This window comes from Odocoileus virginianus, chromosome 16 (assembly GCF_023699985.2).
Source record: "Odocoileus virginianus isolate 20LAN1187 ecotype Illinois chromosome 16, Ovbor_1.2, whole genome shotgun sequence".
Lineage (NCBI taxonomy): Eukaryota > Metazoa > Chordata > Mammalia > Artiodactyla > Cervidae > Odocoileus > Odocoileus virginianus.
The window spans coordinates 39,710,195-39,730,063 of NC_069689.1; the positions used below are offsets into that span (position 1 = coordinate 39,710,195).

Here is a 19,869-nt window from a genome sequence, read left to right on the forward strand (position 1 = left end):
TGGGTAGGATGTTAGGCATGCTCCAGGGACTGGTGTAGGGGTAGGCTCGTGACACAGTGTAGAGCATTTGGTGTCTTCACTGGGATTATTTTCTTCAAAAAAACCATCAGGGAAGAAACCCTTTTTCTCCTGAGGTAAATCTTGGGCTGTTGGCAGTCCTACCCAACATGTGGGAAAAAACCCTGAGTAATAAAGTTCTGAAGACCTTGGGAAAGCCTTGCATGCAGCTGTGCCACAGGCCAAAAAACACTTCAACATTTTAAGACTTTGAGGCATAGTTCAGTTCAGTTCAGTCGCTCAGTTGTGACCAACTCTTTGTGACCCCATGGACCGCAGCACGCCAGGCCTCCCTGTCCATCACCATCTCCCAGAGTTTACCCAAACTCATGTCCATTCAATCAGTGATGCCATCCAACCATCTCATCCTCTGTCATTTCCTTCTCCTCCTGCTCTCAATCTTTCCCGGCATCAGAGTCTTTTCCAATGAGTTGGCTCTTTGCATCAGGTGGCCAAAGTATTGGAGCTTCTGCTTCAGCACCATTCCTTCCAGTGTATATTCAGAGTTGATTTCCTTGAGGATTGACTGGTTTGATCTCCTTGCTATCCAAGGGACTCTCGGGAGTCTTCAACACCACAGTGCAAAAGCATCAATTCTTTGGCACTCAGTTTTCTTTATGGTCCAACTCTCACATCCATGCATGACTACTGGAAAAACCATAGCCTTGACTAGATGAAACTTTGTAAATAAAGCAGTGTCTCTGCTTTTTAATAAGCTGTCTAGTTTGGCCATAGCCTTCCTTCCAATTGGCATCTCATAAATGACACATATTTAATACTGAACACATTCATCACTCTCTTATTTCCACAGCTTCTTCTCTTCTATTAAATTTCCTTTCATCCCCTCCCCAGGAAACCATTGTCACTTTCTGTCATTATATATTAAGTGAAGCACTTTATATAATTGGGATCTCACAGCATGTACTTTTTGGTTTGACTTTTTTCACTCAGTATATTTGAGATTCAGCCATGTTGTTATGAGAATCAGCAGTTCATTTATTTTTATGTGTAGATATACCACAATTTGTTTATTCATTCATCTGTTGATGGGCATCTGGGTTGTTTCAGTTTGGAGCTATACAAGTTAAGCTGCTGCATACATTCATATTTTTTGTAAAGACTTCTGATTTTACTTTTCTTAGGTAAATACCTAGGAGTAGGAATGGCTGGATTATATATATGGTAGTAGGTATATAAGTAAATATTTTAAGAATCTGGTAAACTGTTTTGTGAAATTATATCATTTTACATTTCCACCCGCGGTGTATGAGAGAACTAGTTTCTCTACATCCTTGTCAATACTTGATATTGGTCAGTCTTTTTATTTTCGGTATTTAGATGGATGTGCAGTGGTTTTTCACTGTGACTTTACTGTGCATTTCCTGAATGATTAAGAATGCTGAGGGGTTTAAATGTGCTTATTTGACATTCATATATCTTCTTTGGTGAAGTGTTTTTTCATCTTTTGCCTATTTTTTAATTGGGTAGTTTGTTTTCCTATGGAGGACACTTAATGGTTTTCATATAATTTTGATAGAACCCTTTATTATATAAGTGATACACAAATATTTTCTTCTACTTTATTTCTTGTCTTTTCATTCTCTTGGTGTATTCTAAGGGAAGAAGTTCTTAATTTTTATGAATTCCAATTTGTCATTATTTTTCTTTTATGCAGTGGAGTTTTGGTGTTGTGTTTAAGTCTTTGCTTAGCCCCAGGTCATAAATATTTCTTCTTCTTCTTTTGGCATATAGATATTCAATAGTTCCAGTATAATTTGTTGAAAAGATTAACCTTTCTTCATTAAAGAGTCTGAATCTTTGTTAAAAATCAACTGTCCACATAAGTTTAGGTCTGTATCTAGATTATCTATATTTGCTATGCTTATGCTAAAAGCACATCCTTGATTACTGCAGCTTTATGTGAATGTGAAAGTTGCTCAGTCATGTCCAACTCTTTATTGGACAAATAGCTGGCTCCAGGCCAAATTTCTGGAGTGGGTAGCCATTCCCTTCTCCAGGGCCTCTTCCCTGTAGCTCTATAGTTAGTCTCAAAGCCACTTTAGTTAACTCACTTTGTTATTTTAGCTATTTTGGCTATTCTAGGTCCATTGCACTTCTATATGAATTTTAGAATCACCTTATTAATATCTACAAGAAAAAACCTCCTAGCAATTTTGATTGGGATTTCATTGATTCTCTAGTTCAGTCTGGGGAGAACTGACATTTTAACAATACTGAATCTTCCAACCCATAAACAAGGCATATCTCCCCATGTCCAATGTATTAGCTGTTCTTAAATTTCATACAGTGGTGATTTTAGCTTTTAGTATACATGTTTTTCACAACTTTTGTCAAATTTATCAGTAAGTATTTCAGATTTTTTTTGGTATTGTAGAAGGTAGCTTTTATTTCAATTTGTGATTGTTAATTGCTGGTATATAAAATATAATTTTTTATTATATTGATCTTGTATCCTGAAACCTTGCTAAACTCATTAGTTCTAATAGCAATTAGTACCTACAGAGATGATCATGTCTTCTGTGAATAATGATATCATATTTTTTCCTTTCTTAACTAAGTGGCTTGATTTCTTTATTTGACTGGCCAGACCATCTGGTACAAATGTTAAATCAAAGTTGAGAGATTGGATATATTTGCCTTATTCTCCATCTTAGAAATAATACAATCTTTTACTTGTAAGTGTGATGTTAGTTGTGGGTTTTTATAGGTCACCTTTATCAGGTTGAAGAAGTTCCATTCTATTGCTAGTTTACTGAGGACTGAAAGTTGGGTTTTTGTTGAAATGCTTTTTCTGCATTTATTGAAATGAATATGTGGTTCCTTTTTAGTTTATTAATGTGGTGAATAACATTGATTGGCATTTAAATAGTAAAGTAAACTTGCTTTCCTGGGATAAACTTCACTTGGTCTTGTAATATTATCTTTTTAATATTTTGTTGGCTATGATTTGCTATAATTTTGCTAAGAATTTTTATATCTATGCTCATGAGGGTTGTAAGTCTATAATTTTCTCTTTTAAAAAATATCTGTCTGCATTTTCTATCAAGGTAACACTGGACTCAGGATAATTTGAAAAGTATTCTACCCTCTTCAATTTTCTGGAAGATTTTGTGTAGAATTGGTATTACTTCTTCCTAAAATGTTGAGTAGAATTCAGCAAGGAAGTTACCTGTGTCTGAAGTTTTCTTTGTGGATAATTTTTCCAGCTACATATTCAGTTACTCTAATAGACATAGGGCTCTTCTATTTCTTCTTGAATGAGTTTGACCATTTCATCTAAGTTGTCAAACTCACTGACAAAATGTTCACAATATCCGTTTGCTCTCCTTTCAGCATCAATAGAATCTGAAGTGAGATCAACACTTTTAGTCTTTAAAATGGTTATTTTGTGTCTTCTCCCTTTTTTTTTGTCCTGATGAATCTGACTTGAAGTTTGTCAATTTTACTGATTTTTCTCAAAGAACTAGCTTTTAGTTATATTGATTTTACTTTATTATTTTGCTTTATAGTTCATTGATTTCTGCTCTGTTCTTTATTATTTCCTTTCTTCTGCTTATTTTGCACTTAATTTGTCCTTCTTTTTACAGTTTGTTGAGGTGGGAAGCTAATGTCATCCATTTGAGACCTTCCTTTTCTAATATAGATGCTTAGTGCTATAAATTTTGCCCTAATAATTACTTGACTTTCAAAAGTTTTTATATAATTGTATATGTTCATTTTAATTCAAAATTTATCTTAATTTTGTTTTTGATTTTTGTGTATGTGGGTGTTTGGTAACCAATTTCAAATATCCATAATTTTCCAAAGATTTTTCTGTTATCAATTTTTAATTTAATTCCATTGTGACTTGGAAACATGCTTTATATGCCTTCAGTATTAATTTTTTTTTCTTTTTTTTTCCATTTATTTTTATTAGTTGGAGGCTGATTACTTTACATCATTACAGTAGTTTTTGTCATACCATAGCTAATTCATTTCAAAGTATTAATTTTTAATACTGTGGTTAAGTCACATAAAATGAATCTCTTTTTGGCTGTGGGGCAGGGGCAGCGGGTGAGGGAGCAACGCATAGATTATGGGATCTTAGTTCCCTGATCAGAGACTGAACTGAACAGAACACAGCCTTCGGCAGTGGGAGTGTAGAGTCTTAACCATCAGGGAATTCAGGACCCTCAGGATGACCATCAGGGAATTCCCTACACAAACAATTTTAAAACAAGCAATTCACGATCCTGTGGCATTTAGTACATTCACAACTTTTTGCAACTATTACCTTTATCTAGTCATCAAATACTCTGAAAGGAAACCCCATATATCCATTAAGTAATTAATCTTCATTCCTCTTCCTCACAGCCCCTGACAACCAGTATTCTGTCTCCATAGATTTGCCAGTTCATATGAATGATATATAAAACGTGGCCTTTTGCATATAACTTCTTTTCATATGGCATAATGTTTTTGAGTTTCTTCCATGTTGTAGCATGTATCCATACTTCATTCCTTTTGATGATGGAATAATATTACATTATATGGATATACCATACTTTGTTTAATCATTCATTAATTGATAAACATTTGGGATTTTCCCCACATTTTAAATATTGCAAATAGTGCTGCTATGAACATTGGTGTACAAGTTTTTATTTAAAACTTCAATTAGTTTGGGCATTCTTATTAGAGGAATTGATGGTAATTTTATATCGTTTCTTTTGGAACTACCAAACTGTCCTCTTCAGTGGATGCTTCATTTTATATTCCCACTTGCAATGGTGAGGGTTGCAATTTCTCCACATTCTCACCGACATTTGTTAATTTTCTTTTTTTTTTTTTTAATTATAGCCATCTTGTGGGTGTGAGGTGTTATGGTTTTGATTTGTATTTCCCTAGTGAATAATTATGGTGAACATTTATTCATACATTTGGTGGCCATTTGCATACACTATTTGGGAAAATATCTATTTAAGTACTTTATTCATTATATAACTGAGTTATCCTTATTGTGGAATTGTTAAGAGTTCTTTAGATATTTAAAGAACTGAGTAGACATTTTTATATTTGTCCATGTATCTACCCTTACCAGAGATCTTTAGATTCTTATATGGCTTTGAATTATTTGCATCCTTTCATTTCAACCTGATGGACTGCCTTTAGCATTTCTTACAGAGCAAGTATTATGATTATGAATTCTTTCAGCTTTTGTTTATTTGTAAATGTCTTAACTTCTCCTTTTTTTGGAAGCACAGTTTTGCTGGGTATAGAAATCTTGGTTGACAGGCTTTCATTTTTTGTTTTCCCCTTCAGTTTTTTAAATATATCAATCCATTGCTTTCTGACCATTAAAATTACTGCTGAAATAATTAAACTCATAATTGTATTGAAGATCCCAGTACATGATGACTTACTTTTCTCTTGCTACTTTCAAAATTCTTTGTCTTTTGAGAGATTATAACGTGTCTTGGCATAAGTCTCTTTGAACCTATCCTACAGAGATTGTCAGGATTATTAGATTTATAGAGTCATGTCTTTCAATAAATTTGGGTAGGTTTCAGCCATTATCTTCAGATTTTCCTCTATTTTTCATATGGGATTCCTGTAATGCCTATATTGGTTTGTTTGATGGTGGCTCACAAGTGGTTTAGACTCTATTCACTTTAATCTTTTTTCTTTCTGACAGATTTGACTCATTTCAATTGTCCTGCCATCAAGTTTGCCAATTTCTTCTTTTGCCTTATTAAATCTGGTGTTGAGTTCATCTGATAAATTTTTCAATTCAGATATAGTATTTTCAGATCCAGAATTTCTTTTTGATCCCTCTTTATAATTCTGTCTCTCTATTGGTATTCTCATTTTGTTCATATATAATTTGCCATTAAAAAAATTCTGGTGTTTTTCTTTAGCTACTTGAGCATATTTAAGACAATTCCTTTAAAGTCTTTTCCTAGTAAGTCCAATGTCTATGCTTCTTCAGAGGTGGCTTCTGCCAACTTATTTTCTTTTATTGAACTGGTCATGCTTCTTTGTATGCCATATAAGTTCTCCTGGTTGAAAATTTGCATTTGTAAAAACATACAGCTTTCTAAGTCTTTGTAGACTATTTTGGTGCCTGAGCAGTCTGCCACTGATTAGCTGGGCATGCTCTGAATCTAGGAATCAGCTGAGATAAAGGCTTAAGATCTTCTTAGAGCATGCATCTTGCCTGCACACTTCCTCAATTCTCTTGTCTTAATTTCTCAAGAGTCTCACCTCTGCTTCTCCCCATGATTTTAAATGGTCTATTGTATGTCTCCACACATAATCTCTTGCTCTGGAGGTCTGCACATCTGTAGTATCATTGCAAATTTCACCATCAGTGACTGCCACTTTTCACCATCTGAGATCTGTTAGGTGAGACAAAGACCAGGCCTTCAAGTAGCCCCCAGGCAGGTTAGAAAGTTGCAAATAAGGTTTGTTCTGCTCCCTCTAGTTTAAAGGAGGGAATTAAGAACTGAGTTTTTACCTTATCAAAAGCAAGAACACACCAAACCAGGAGTTGCTGGGACATGTCGGAGTAAAACACCAGTAAAGCTTCTATAATACCATTTTGAATGTGTTTTTTTCTTGACTGAGCATTTGCTTGGTTGCTATGGAATTTTGTATGCCTTCCAGGGTTCCTGCAAGCTTATTTTAGCCAGTTTTCTGGTTCTTCTCTTATGTCTCTACAGGAGAACAATAGTTCTGAGCTTCCTGGTTCACTGTTTTGCTATTGATACATATTTTATGACCCAGAATATGGTCTACCTTGGTGAACATTCTAGTCACTTGAAAATTATGTGCATTCTGCTGCTATTGTGCAGTGTTCTAGAAGTGTCATGTAAGTCAAGGTGATTAATAGTAGTGATAAAGTCTTCTATAATCATGCTTTCTGTCCATTTATTCTATTAATAATAGAAAGATATGTATTAAAATATCTGACTTTAATTGTGGATTTATCTATTTTTACTTGCATTTCTATCAACTTTTATTTCATGTATTTTGAAGTCCTGTTATATCCTCTTATTAAATTGATTTCTTTATGATTATGAAGTAAAACTTCATTATCCTTGGTAATATATTTGAGTCTTTTCAAAATATCCAATTTGATATTCTCTACCTTTTCATTGCAGTTTTTATATGCTTTACATTTAATATGATTATTTTTATGGCTAATGTTAAGTCTATCATCTTATTTGATTTGCATTTGTCTTATCAGTTTTTTTTTCCCCTTTTCTGCCTTCTTTTGGATTGAGTATTGTATTCATTTCCTAGGACTACTATAGAAAGTACTACAAATCAGCATACTTAAAATAATAGAATTTTTTTGGTCTCAATTTTGGAGTCTAGTCATCCAAAATCAAAGTGTCAGCAAGGTCATGTTCTCTCTGAAACCTGTAGGAGAGAATCCTTGCATCTTCTACCTTCTGATATTTTTCAGCAGTCCTTGGCTTTTAAATTCATTTCTCCAATCTCTGCCTCTATCATCACATGGTCATCTTCGCCCTGTGTGTCCTGTTCTTGTCCTCTAATAAGGACACCTGTAATATTGAATTAGGTCTCATCCTAATGATCTCAGCTTCAGTTGATTACATCTGAAAGATCTTATTTCCAAATAAGGTCACATTCACAGATATCAGGGGTTAGGATTTCAACATATCCTTTTGGGGGACACAATTCAACCCATAAGAAGTATTTTATATGACTCTCCTTTGTTAGCTTATTGATTACAACTATGCTTTATTAATTTTTTGATTGCTTTAGGATTTACTGTATACTTCTTTTTTACAGTCTGCCTTCAAAGGCCTTATAATACTTTATACTGCTTTTAAAACATTTATAATTAAAGGCAGTAGTGTGTCAGGTACAGATGGGTTCTCAGCTTCAACAGTTGTTTACAGCTGGCATCCATTCCAATTGGTTGGTGCTGCATTGTTAAATATTTGAAGATTATCCCTGGATGGGCTCTGTTGACTGTAAAATAAAATATCACTTCTAACTTGTAGGTACTCAGGCTAGGGGAAACAACCCTGAAGCAGAAGGAAAAGACAGTCAATAAATGAATAACTGGGTAAATTTAGCCCCTTCACCAGTTTCAATAAACAATCCAACTACCCACACCATCGTGATGACGGTTCTGCTATTTAAGATCAGTGCTGTGAAAGAGGGACATTCTTGTGCAGTGTGCCATGGGTCATCATTCTCACAAAGCCACGTCCCCCTACAGAGGAGCAAAGTAAAATTTTGTTGTGTCATTTAAGGTGCTGTTAGCTGAAGACTTCTGGAATAATTTGATGAAACAGCTCAGTCATGTGACTTACAATCTGGGTGTTTTCCCTCCACACAACTATCCATGGGTCAGCAGCATCTCAAGGCTGCATGTGCATGGTGGTAGGGAGACTGATGACAGGATCTGGAATCAACAGAACCTGGAAAAACATGCTTCCTTGTTCAGATAGCCTGTTGCCTCTTAAAACTCACATAAGAGAAGCATGCTCTTTTCCTCAAGCCATAGTAAACATTCTGCCATATCTTACAGGCCCTTAGTGGTTTTGGCCAGCCCCAACCCAAGCCAGTCACTGTGAAAGGCAGGTGGCATTATCCCGACTGACTTAGATGGATCCATCTACCCCTGTTGCTGGGCCTGCCCTCCAAGCTGAATGATAGGCATTCAGCTGGAGAAGGATGGCCTGGATATTTCGGGGGAAACCTGAATTCATGAAAACTCCTTTAGATTTATGTAGTATTTTCTCATTTAGAAATCAATTTTATAGAATTTAATTTTACTGATAAAAACAACACTTTTACCCTAAATGTATGTAAAAGATAAGGTCTAGGTAGGTGAGGAGTTATCAAAGCTATGTGCTTTTACACAGCAGAGTTTGGCAAAACAGTAAGTCTTTTACTCTTAAGGGATACAAACACAGAGGAAGTCTAAGATTTTGACAGTTTGGTGTGCTGAAGGAAGGCTCAGCACTGTTTCAGGAATACAGTGTCTACATAAAAGAGGTGTCTGCTGCTCTTGCGGAAAGTTGAAAAAGACTGGGAAGCAGGAGGAGGGAGGACAGACAGACGATTTACACACTATTTGGGCCAATGGACCCTAAGGGGAGGAAGATTATAGCTGTTAAAAAAAAGGCATAGCAAGTAACATTATGAGTTGCAAAGTGGCTGGGTCACTAACACACTACATTCTTGGTTGAACAAATGCAGCAGTTTATTTGAAGGTGCTTGTGTAAATGGAGCTGTGGTTTGAGGAATATCAGAGCCGTGGTTAGGAATTTGGGACTTCTGCAGGCTCTACCAGCACCTGCTAGCAGGCTCTGTAACCCACCCTGATGTGACCTGTCTGAGGCTATCTAGAGGAGGTCTACAGTTAGGGCCACATTTCTTGAGCTCACAATCCAGGGACAGTCTGTCAACAATTAATGTACTCTCAGCAAAGGTGTCCTCATTTATTATCTTCTCTTTTTCCCCTATCTAACCCCCTTCTCCCGACTACCACACTTTTAAAAAACTTTTGGGAAGTCTCATTTTTGAATAAAATTCTTATATAACACAGTTAAAGAAAGGGCCCAACTTTAACCAGTTGACCAACTCCATCCTTGAGAGGTTCATACAATAAAACTGTAAAAAGTATCTTTTCTCAACCACCTACATAAATGTTCTCCTACTAGATTATACTCATAAATCTCACATCTCTGTTATTAATCTTATTAAATACTTCCCCATTACCACCTACCAGGGAGATAGAAGGAACCAGATTTAAGAAATCTCCAAACACCTATAAATGATTGAAAAGTAATCACATGGACCTTTCATCCCTATCCTAGCAAATTCAGCTCCTATTACTGAGAGACCAGGTGGATGACCTTCAAGCCTCTTTCCCCTTGGACTGGGGACAGTTTCCAGGTAGCAGCAGCTGGGCCTGTGGTAAACAGGCCAGTGAAGAAGTCTCCCCGGACCTCAGTCTTTGATGATCCACAGAGTTCTTAACAACAAACACTGGAGCCTGGAATAGAACCTTCTTATAGTGCCCACGCATCACTGAATAGCCTCACTGGTCTGCTGACGGAACACAGGCTGCCAGGTCTCTGGCGGGCAGAGAAATGTCAGATCCCCAGATCCAACTGGGCAGCTCCTGGAAAGGCCACCAACAGAGTGACCGTCAGGGCTTACTGGGCAGCACCAAAAATAAGGGGAGCAGGTGCTATTCCATATTTGGAGAGAACATCAGGCTTATGGAAACAGAGAAGACCTACTCAATTCTGTCCTTCAACTGGAAAGAAGAGAATTTGCTGAAAAAGAAACTAAGTTTTCTAGACTCCATGAAGAAATATGAAGCTAATGCCTGGCTAATGGAGCAGAAAGCCTTCTACAAAAGATGCCACTCAAAGCTCCGGAAGTCAGAACTGGCGCATGCCCAGTTGCTAGGCAACAAGGACTTGGTCAAAAGGCTAACCTCCAAGAATATGTTGTCCAACTACACCACCACCTTTGTGGATGAGAGCGAGGCAGCGGTGAAGTCGATAATCCAGAACAGAAGAGAGGGGGAGAAGAACAAAATGCCCTTCAGACTTAGCCTAGACAAGGACAGACTCTACCCATCCACAGCTTCCAGGGCAACCTTAAAGGCAGACTCCAAGGATGAAAGTGAGAGGGCAACTGTAAATATAAGAGGGTCTCTCTCCAGAGGGGAGGGAAAACCAGCTCTAGTTTTGTCTTTAGAGTCTTTGGATAATCCAGAGCAGGTAGAAAAACAGAGAAAGCTCCCTGTTGACAGCAGGCCACCAGCTGGGGGAGACTTCCCTAGTAGGCCATCAAGCACTGGGCAGAGTCATCTCCAAGATCCAGCCATTGGCAGGAAATCAAAAGGCAAGTTTCTTAAATACATAATCTATGGAGACAGAAGTGGAGAGCATCCCAAGAAGAAAAGGTCAAGGCCCAGGAAGAACCCACCTGTCCCAGACAGTGTGCAAATGGACCAGGCACTGCCGACCCAGATTCAAATCAACCTAAGGCAGGAGTTTCTCACGAGTGAAAGAGTCAAGTATCTGGAGGCCAGAATCCAAAGTCTATCACAGCCCACATATTTTCAAGGTCACTCTTCTAACAGACCCTGGGAGAAAGGAACTGAAGGAGTAGTGCATGCTCCAGGAATCAGAACACAGGGTGCAGGAAGAGGCCCTGAAGAGATGGGAAAACAAACTGGAAGCAAGTCCATCACCAAGAACAAACGGCTTTTTTCCTAAGGCACCCCTCCCCTTCCCACCCCTCTGCCGTTCAGCAACTTCTACTTAACACTTACCAAGAAAACTCTTACCCCTGACCTCAAGACTGCTCCGGAACTCACGGAGAAAATGCTTCTCCTCTTATAGAAAACTGTGACAGCCAAGGCAGGATCTAACAGTATGAACATGGACCGGGGTCACACCTCGCCCCGCAGCCCTTCACGCGGAGACTCGGAGACGCGCGCGCAGAGGAAGGGCAAGGCGGCCGCGGCCGAGTCCCGAGCGCCGCGCGCGAGCCTTCGGGTTCGCGTCCAGGAGCAGTATCCAGGGAGAACATGCTGCTGGGAAACTTCCTGCCCGTAATGCTCTTACTGTAAGAAAAAAAAAGGGAACCACAATGATTTGCCGAACGTTAGCAAATCTGTTTCTTCGGTAGCTTGGGGAGGGAAGGAATAGGAAACTTGGTCTCACTTTTGACCTCTTTCAATAAAATCAAAGCAGTGTAAACTAGTCGACTTGAAAACTAGGAGAGATCTCTCCCTCACACTCCCTCGGCGCCCTGTTCCCCAGCAGGCAGGCCCTACTGGGAGCCTCCCTACATTTAGTGAAGCGAAAAATGTTGAAACAAGAAAGAGGACTGATGGTGTGATGAGAACACCAAGTGGGAGGCAGAGGTTCTGTTTTCTAGCTTCATGAGTTCATATGAATGCAATGATCAGAGTAATCTTGGGCAAGACGCTTCACAGCTTGAGACCCGAGTTTCCTCGTCTATAAAAAGCGGGTTGGAGAAGATGATCTTTTAGGTCATTTGTACCCCTGTACCTCTACAATACAGTTATTTTAACCTGTCACAAAAGCAGATGTTGGGTGGCTGCCCTGGAGCAAAACAACACATCTTCAGTTTTTTGTCCTTCCAGTGGTCAGTCCAGTGGTTGGTTAACATTTCAAACTTTCTTCTGAGGTAATATAAGGAAGTTAAAGTCTTCATTATCAATTAGATGGTCATGAGGCAAATGCATAGAGAAGTGGCACTTTTACATTTAAATGAATAACGGTAAATATTTTTAAAATATTTTTTCTCTGTATTTCATAAGTATTTAAGTCCCACTATGACAGCAACCTAAGTGGAATTCATGTTGTACAGCATGTGGCTAAATAATTGCTGGGTTAATGTCACCTGAAATCAGATCTGCAGTCACAGGGATCACTGCAGTGATATGCACTGTCCCAAATGATTGCATCCACTTCATGTGGATTCATTATGGATTTTACTAATTTCTTCTATGAGTTACTGGCACAGAAGTACTGAAAGCACGTAGGTGGTTGTGATGAAAGACAAAAAGCCACCCTTATATGAATCATGAGATTATAAGTGTGATTTTAGAGTGGGGGCGGGGATGAGGACCTTCAGTGGAGAGAAAGAGGCTGTCTTAAAACTAAAGGTACTTAGGAAAACATGATTGTTTACTCACCACCTTCTTAGGGATACATGGCAAACTGGTTTCCCTCAATTGTTTTCCAAAACTAGTTCCATTCATAAGAGCAGTATAAGGTGGTACTGTTCCTGAATAGTGGGAAGGTGTGAGGAGTATCTGAATGCCAGAAAAGCTCTTCACATGCAGGAACAGCTTTGACACTACTTTTACTGGTAGCTTCTGTGGAGCTCTGGAAGTCCAATTGATAAATCGGGCTCTTTGGTTTTATAAGCATAATTTCATTTACATTCATTTGAAAAATATGTTCTGAACGCCAGGGTGAGGAAAACAGATACATTTCTACTCTCATAGAATTTAAGGAATGAGTTAGGCAATAATGAAGTAAGCAAAATAATACCCTGTGAAAAGCGTTTTGGAAGTACGACTATTTTGGAGACTACAGTTTAAATTTGAAAAATACTTCAATCCTATTAAAAATACATATTTAAGGCAAATGGTATTTTCTTTGGGTTTGGGTACAAGATGCAAGCACACAGGGACAATTCTGAAATGCATTTTTAGGTAATGGGCTAACTTCCACCTGACAGGCCCAAGAATACACGTGCAGTTACGATGAGCCGGGATTCTCCTGCTGTCTCAGCTTGAAGCATTGGAGGTTATTTCCTGCCCTGGTGATTATTTCCAGGGCAAGGCTGCCTTCTCAGTTGCCTCAGGAAACAGATCTGATCTCACTTACTGTGAACTTCTTGATTCACTGGTAAGGGGACCAAACCCAGCAGAGCTAGGCATTGATTTGCAAGTTAATATATATCACATCTCAACAGTTTTGAAGTATTTTCACTCAGCTGATATATCTTCCTGAGATGACAGTAAATAAACACACACACAATGTGGGCCCTTACAAACCGTGATAAGAATTAAGGTGGGGGAGGGTGTCAGCAAGGTGCAAAGGACAGCAGGGAAGAGGATGGGAAGGAGTTTCTGAGACACCCTGGTTTGTTGTGCAGCTTAATAAACTTTGTTTACATTCTGCTCTAGGCACTAGGGGCACAGCCATGAGCAAGACAAAGTTCCTGCCCTCATCAGGCTTGCTTTCTAGTGAAGCACAGGTGAAAATGAGCAAATACGTGAACTGCTTCTCATTTTTCTTAACTCTGAAATGCTAACATTTTCCAGGGACTCTGTCCATGTTCTTTCTTCCTCCCATTATTACCTTTCCCTGGTGACTACCTAAGGGTACATCTATGCTGAAAAACCATACATTTTAATCTTCTTTGTAATCTTCTTTCTTTAAATTTGTATTTTTTTAACTGCCTCTGTACAATTCCACTTGTATATTTCTCAAACACTTCAACTGAAACATGACCCAACAGTATTAATGTTCCTTCCAAAACCTGTTTCTCTTCCCTGTAGATCCCACACCACCACCACCAACCCAGTCATGCAAATCAGAAATGTGAGGCACCAGTCCCAGTCCCAAACATGTCTTAGAATGTCCCCTCCCTTCTATCCTCAGGCTTATATACCTGAGGATATAACTAGAATTAAGGCAATAATCTCCTAACGGGGCTTCCCTGGTGGCTCAGACGATAAAGAATCCACCCCCAGTGTTCTTGCCTGGAGAGTCCCATGGACAGAGCAGCCTGGTGGGCTACAGTCCATGGTGTCATAACGAGCTGGACGTGACTGAATGACTTAGAAAAATCTCCTAAGTACAAAGATTGCATGACACTTAGGTTCCTCCAATTCCATGTTATAAAATAAGATACAAAAAATGTAAAACGAATTATCTTTGTATTTCAATATCTGCAAAACAAAGTTCAAAGTCCTTGGTACGGTCTACAAGGCCTTTCATGATCTGACCTGCCTTCCATTCCAATCCAGCCTTGATCCCTTTGAATCCGACACTCAGGCATACTAAACACCTTCTTGTCTGCCTATCCGCTAATCCTTCACCTCCTGTTTGGACAATTTTTGGATCCGAATTCTCTGTCCAAATTGTATTTTTATGTACTTCTATAACCCTTAGTGGTTCCTTTCTTTTTTTTTTTAATTTTCCTGGTATTTTATTTATTTATTTATTTTTCCATTTATTTTTATTAGTTGGAGGCTAATTACTTTACGGCATTGCAGTGGTTTTTGTCATACATTGAAATGAATTAGCCATGGATTTACATGTGTTCCCCATCCCGGTCCCCCCTCCCACCTCCCTCTTAGTGGTTTCTATGTATATCTGGCCCACTAGATTCAGTCTCCCTATAAAAGAGACTCCTTGATTGAACAAAGTGGCTGTGAAACGAACCTGAAACCTCCAGCAAACCTGCGACATGAGTAGCGTTCAATTGGTATATTCAGTTCAGCTCAGTTCAGTCGCTCAATCGTGTCCGACTCTCTGCGACTCCATGGACCACAGCACGCCAGGCCTCCCTGTCCATCACCAACTCCTGGGGTTTACCCAAACTCATGTCCATCAAGTCGGTGATGCCATCCGATCATCTCATCCTCTGTCGTCCCCTTCTCCTCCTGCCTTCAGTCTTTCCCAGCATCAGGGTCTTTTCCAATGAGTCAGCTCTTTGCATCACGTGTCCAAAGTATTGGAGTTTCAGCCTCAGCATCAGTTCTTCCAATGAACACTCAGGACTGCTTAGCATTCAGTTTTCAATTGGTATTGAATTACCATTCAATTTGTATTGAATTGTATTTACCTGGTAAATGTTAGTAAACAGGAAATCTTCACACTTCAGTTGGAATAGGACTAGAAGCAGGTTTGAGATCTCCCTTGGAGATCTTTCTGTAGCACCATCCGAAGAGTACCTAAGTCCTTCCTAAAGGTCTACTAAATTATTTAGTAATGAGATTTACTAAATAATAAGGCACGTGTGTGACAGGAAGGAAGCGACTAAGGGTGACGGTGCTGCTGAACACAATTTTCTTCTTTTTGCTGGTCTGCTCTGGCTCTGGCTCTGTTTTTCCAGGAATGAAACCTCATGTATGTAGTTTTTCTGGTCACTTTCAGATAATAAGCAAAGCATCTGTTTTCTGGGTATTAGTGAAACATCAGAAATGCCACTGTCTCTCTTAACTGAAAATGCAGCTCGAGCTGCTTCTGGGTGGGAGGCCTGAAGATAGGCTCTTCGTCATGTTACCTTCCTTCTCACTCAAAAGCTGTTTCTGGCCCTTTTGGAAGGAAGGAAATTAGAGAATATCCTGCCTTATCCTGTCGGTGCAACTGTCATTAAGATATTGAGCCTTCAGAGAGAGGTGGAAGTTAATGGCTTTCTTTCAGAAAGTAAACTCTTCAGGGAACCCCAAATGAGAGCCTCTGGCTTGGCTGGTCACTTCCAGTTTCTCCTCTTCTCACAGCTTCTATCTGAGGGTACTCAGATATTTGGTGTCTGGCTCCAGAGCAGGAAGCCCACTAGTGCAGGGTCAGATGGCCCATGACTTGTCTCTTACAGCGACATGTGGCCTACAGGAAATATACACTTCAGCCTCATCACAGCTATATGTGCCCTTTATTCAGCAATATTCTAAACAGAATTCTAGCAAACCAAACTCAGTAGCATATTAAAAGGTTTGTGTACCATGAACCTGCAGAACAATCCCAGGAATGGAGGGTTGGTACAACATACCAAAATCTATCGATATAGCCCTACTGATAGAATAAAGGACAAAAACTCATAACCATCTTAATAGAAGCACATTAAGATCTTACAATGCAGGTGGATTCTTTACCAGCTGAGTCACCAGGGAAGCCCAGGAATACTGGAGTGGGTAGCCTATCCCTTCTTCAGGGGATCTTCCTGACCCAGGAATTGAACCAGGGTCTCCTGCATTGCAGACAGATTCTTTACCAAGCTACCAGGGAAGTCCCAATAGAAGCAGAAGCATCTGACAAAATCCAATATCTCTTCCTGATAAAAACACTCAAACTAGGAAGAGAAGGACAATTTCCTCAACCTGAAGCATCTATGAAGAACTTACTGTTAGCATGACACTCAATGATGAAAAATTAAATGCCTTCCTTATAAATCAGTACTAAGATAAAGATGTCTGTTCTTGCCATTTATATTCAATATTGTGCTAGAGGTGCTAGCCAGGGCACTTAGAAAAGAAAAAAGTATTTAGAGTGAAAGGGAAAAAGTAAAACTTTCTATTTGCAGATGTGTGATCTTGTATATAGAAAATGCAAAAGAATCAAAAGTAAAACACATTTAGTTAGGAAAAGCCACATAAGATCAATAAAAGAAATTTTCACTGCATTTCTATATGCTAGCAATGAATGATTCAAAAATGAAATTAAGAAAACAATTATGTTTAAAAGAATACAATACTTGGGAAAATATTTAACCAAAGAAATCAAGGCTTGTACACTGAAATCTAAAAAAAAACAATAAAAAAATTAAAGACCTAAATAAACCCAAAGACATCCACGTTCATGAGTTGGGAAACTCTACATTGTCAAATTAGTCATATTCTCCAAATTTATTTATAGATTCAACACAATTCCTGTCAAAATTCTAGATGCCTATTTTGAAGAAACTGATAAGCTGACTCTAATATTCACATAGAACTGCAAGGGACCATCAGTAGCCAAAATGACCTTGAAAAAGAACAAAGTTGGAAGACTCAACATCCCTAATTCAAAAGTTGTATTTCAAAGGACACCATCATTAAAGTGAAAATACTATCCAAAGAATGGAATATTTGCAAATGACTTATCTGGTTAAGGGATTTGTATCAGAAAAAGGAATTGAATAATAAAGACAAATAACTGAATCAAAAAATAAGGAAAGTTTCTGAATAAATGTCTCTAAGATGACCAAATGGCCAAAAGCACATGAAAAGATATTCAACATCATTAGTCACTCAGTTCAGTTCAGTCACTCAGTCGTGTCCGACTCTGCGACCCCATGAATCGCAGTATGCCAGGCCTCCCTGTCCATCACCAACTCCCAGAGTTTAATCAAACTCATGTCCATCAAGTCAGTGACACCATCCAGCCATCTCATCCTCTGTCATCCCCTTCTCCTGCCCCCAATCCCTCCCAGCATCAGGGTCTTTTCCAATGAGTCAGCTCTTCACATCAGGTGGCCAAAGTATGGGAGTTTCAGCTTCAGCATGAAGCTTCCAATGAACACCCAGGACTGATCTCCCTTAGGATGGACTGGTTGGATCTCCTTGCAGTCCAAGGGACTCTCAAGAGTCTTCTTCAACATCACAGTTCAAAAGCATCAATTCTTCAGCACTCAGCTTTCTTCACAGTCCAACTCTCACATCCATACATGACCACTGGAAAAACCATAGCCTTAACCAGACAGACCTTTGTTGGCAAAGTTATGTCTCTATTTTTTAATATGCTATCTAGGTTGGTCATAACTTTCCTTCCAAGGAGTAAGCATCTTTTAATTTCATGGCTGCAGTCACCATCTGCAGTGATTTTGGAGCCAAAAAAAATAAAGTCTGACACTGCTTCCACTGTTTCCCCATCTATTTCCCATGAAGTGATGGGACCAGATGCCATGATCTTAGTTTTCCAAATGTTGAGCTTTAATCCAACTTATTCACTCTCCTCTTTCACTTTCATCAAGAGGCTTTTTAGTTCCTCTTCACTTTCTGCCATAAGGGTGGTGTTATCTGCATATCTGAGGTTACTTATTTTTCTCCTGGCAATCTTGATTCCAGCTTGTGCTTCTTCCAGCCCAGCATTTCTCATGATGTACTCTGCATATAAGTTAAATAAGCAGGGTGACAATATACAGCCTTGACGTACTCCTTTTCCTATTTGGAACCAGTCTGTTGTTCCATGTCCAGTTCTAACTGTTGCTTCCTGGCCTGCATATAGGTTTCTCGAGAGGCAGGTCAGGTGGTGTGGTATTCCATCTCTTTCAGAATTTTCCACAGTTTATTGTGATCCACACACTCAAAGGCTTTGGTATAGTCAATAAAGCAGAAATGGATGTTTTTCTGGACTCTCTTGCTTTGTCGATGATCCAGTGGATGTTGGCAATTTGATCTCTGGTTCCTCTGCCTTTTCTAAAACCAGCTTGAACATCTGGAAGTTCATGGTTCACGTATTGTTGAAGCCTGGCTTGGAGAACTTTGAGCATTACTTTACTAGCATGTGAGATAAGTGCAATTGTGCAGTAGTTTGAGCATTCTTAGGCATTGCCTTTCTTTGGGATTGGAATGAAAACTGACCTTTTCTAGTCCTGTGGCCACTGCTGAGTTTTCCAAATTTGCTGGCATATTGATTCACAGCATTCACAGGTAACTCACAGCATTACCTTTCAGGATTTGAAAGAGCTCAACTGGAATTCCATCACCTCCACTAGCTTTGTTCGTAGTGCTGCTTTCTAAGGCCCACCTGACTTCACATTCCAGGCAAAATGGTTGTCTGAGGAGGCCTTACAAATAGCTGTGAAGAGAAGAGAAGCAAAAAGCAAAGGAGAAAAGGAAAGATATTCCCATTTGAATGTAGAGTTCCAAAGAATAGCAAGGAGAGATAAGAAAGCCTTCCTCAGTGATCAATGCAAAGAAATACAGGAAAACAACAGAATGGGAAAGACTAGAGATCTCTTCAAGAAAATTAGAGATACCAAGGGAACATTAGTCATTAGGAAAATGCAAATCAAAACCATGAGATACCACTTCACTCCCAATAGGAAGGCTAGACTCAAAATGTTGGCCAGGATGTGGAGAAATTAGAATTCACAAGATGCTTGCAAGAAAGTGCAACCACTTCAGAAAACAGTTGGCAGTTCCTTGAAAAGATTGGGCATATGACCCAGGAATTCACTATGTACATTACCAAAAGCAATGAAAGCTTATGTCCACATAAAAACCTGTAGTGTTCACAGCAGTAGTATTTATAATCAAAAGTTAAAACACACAACCATCTATCAAATGAATGAATAAAAATATGTATATTGATACACTGAAATATTATTCATAAAATGAAGTACTGATACATGCTACAACACAGATGCACCTTGTGTGTGATTCTATTTATATGGACTGTCCAAAATAGGGAAATCTACAGACAAGTAAGATTAGTGGTTAGGTCTTGGATAATCACTTCTAATGGATACAAGCATTTTTCCTTTTTTGCAGTG

At 38.8% G+C, this 19,869-nt stretch overlaps 1 protein-coding gene across 42 annotated transcripts in view; it reads left to right on the forward strand.

The window, feature by feature from the left end:
- Positions 1–19,869, forward strand: part of LOC110123122 (uncharacterized) — a 265,818-nt gene that overhangs the window by 209,999 nt on the left and 35,950 nt on the right. For 34 of the 42 annotated variants that reach the window (XM_070478092.1, XM_070478093.1, XM_070478088.1 and 31 more), the window contains one exon: positions 9,921–11,825. The exons of the other annotated variants lie outside the window; for them this stretch is intronic. In XM_070478092.1, the coding sequence (XP_070334193.1) occupies positions 10,197–11,339 (1,143 nt within the window). In that variant the 5' untranslated portion in view covers positions 9,921–10,196 and the 3' untranslated portion in view covers positions 11,340–11,825. Of the gene's footprint in view, positions 1–9,920; positions 11,826–19,869 lie in introns of those variants that run through there. 42 annotated transcript variants of the gene reach the window in all.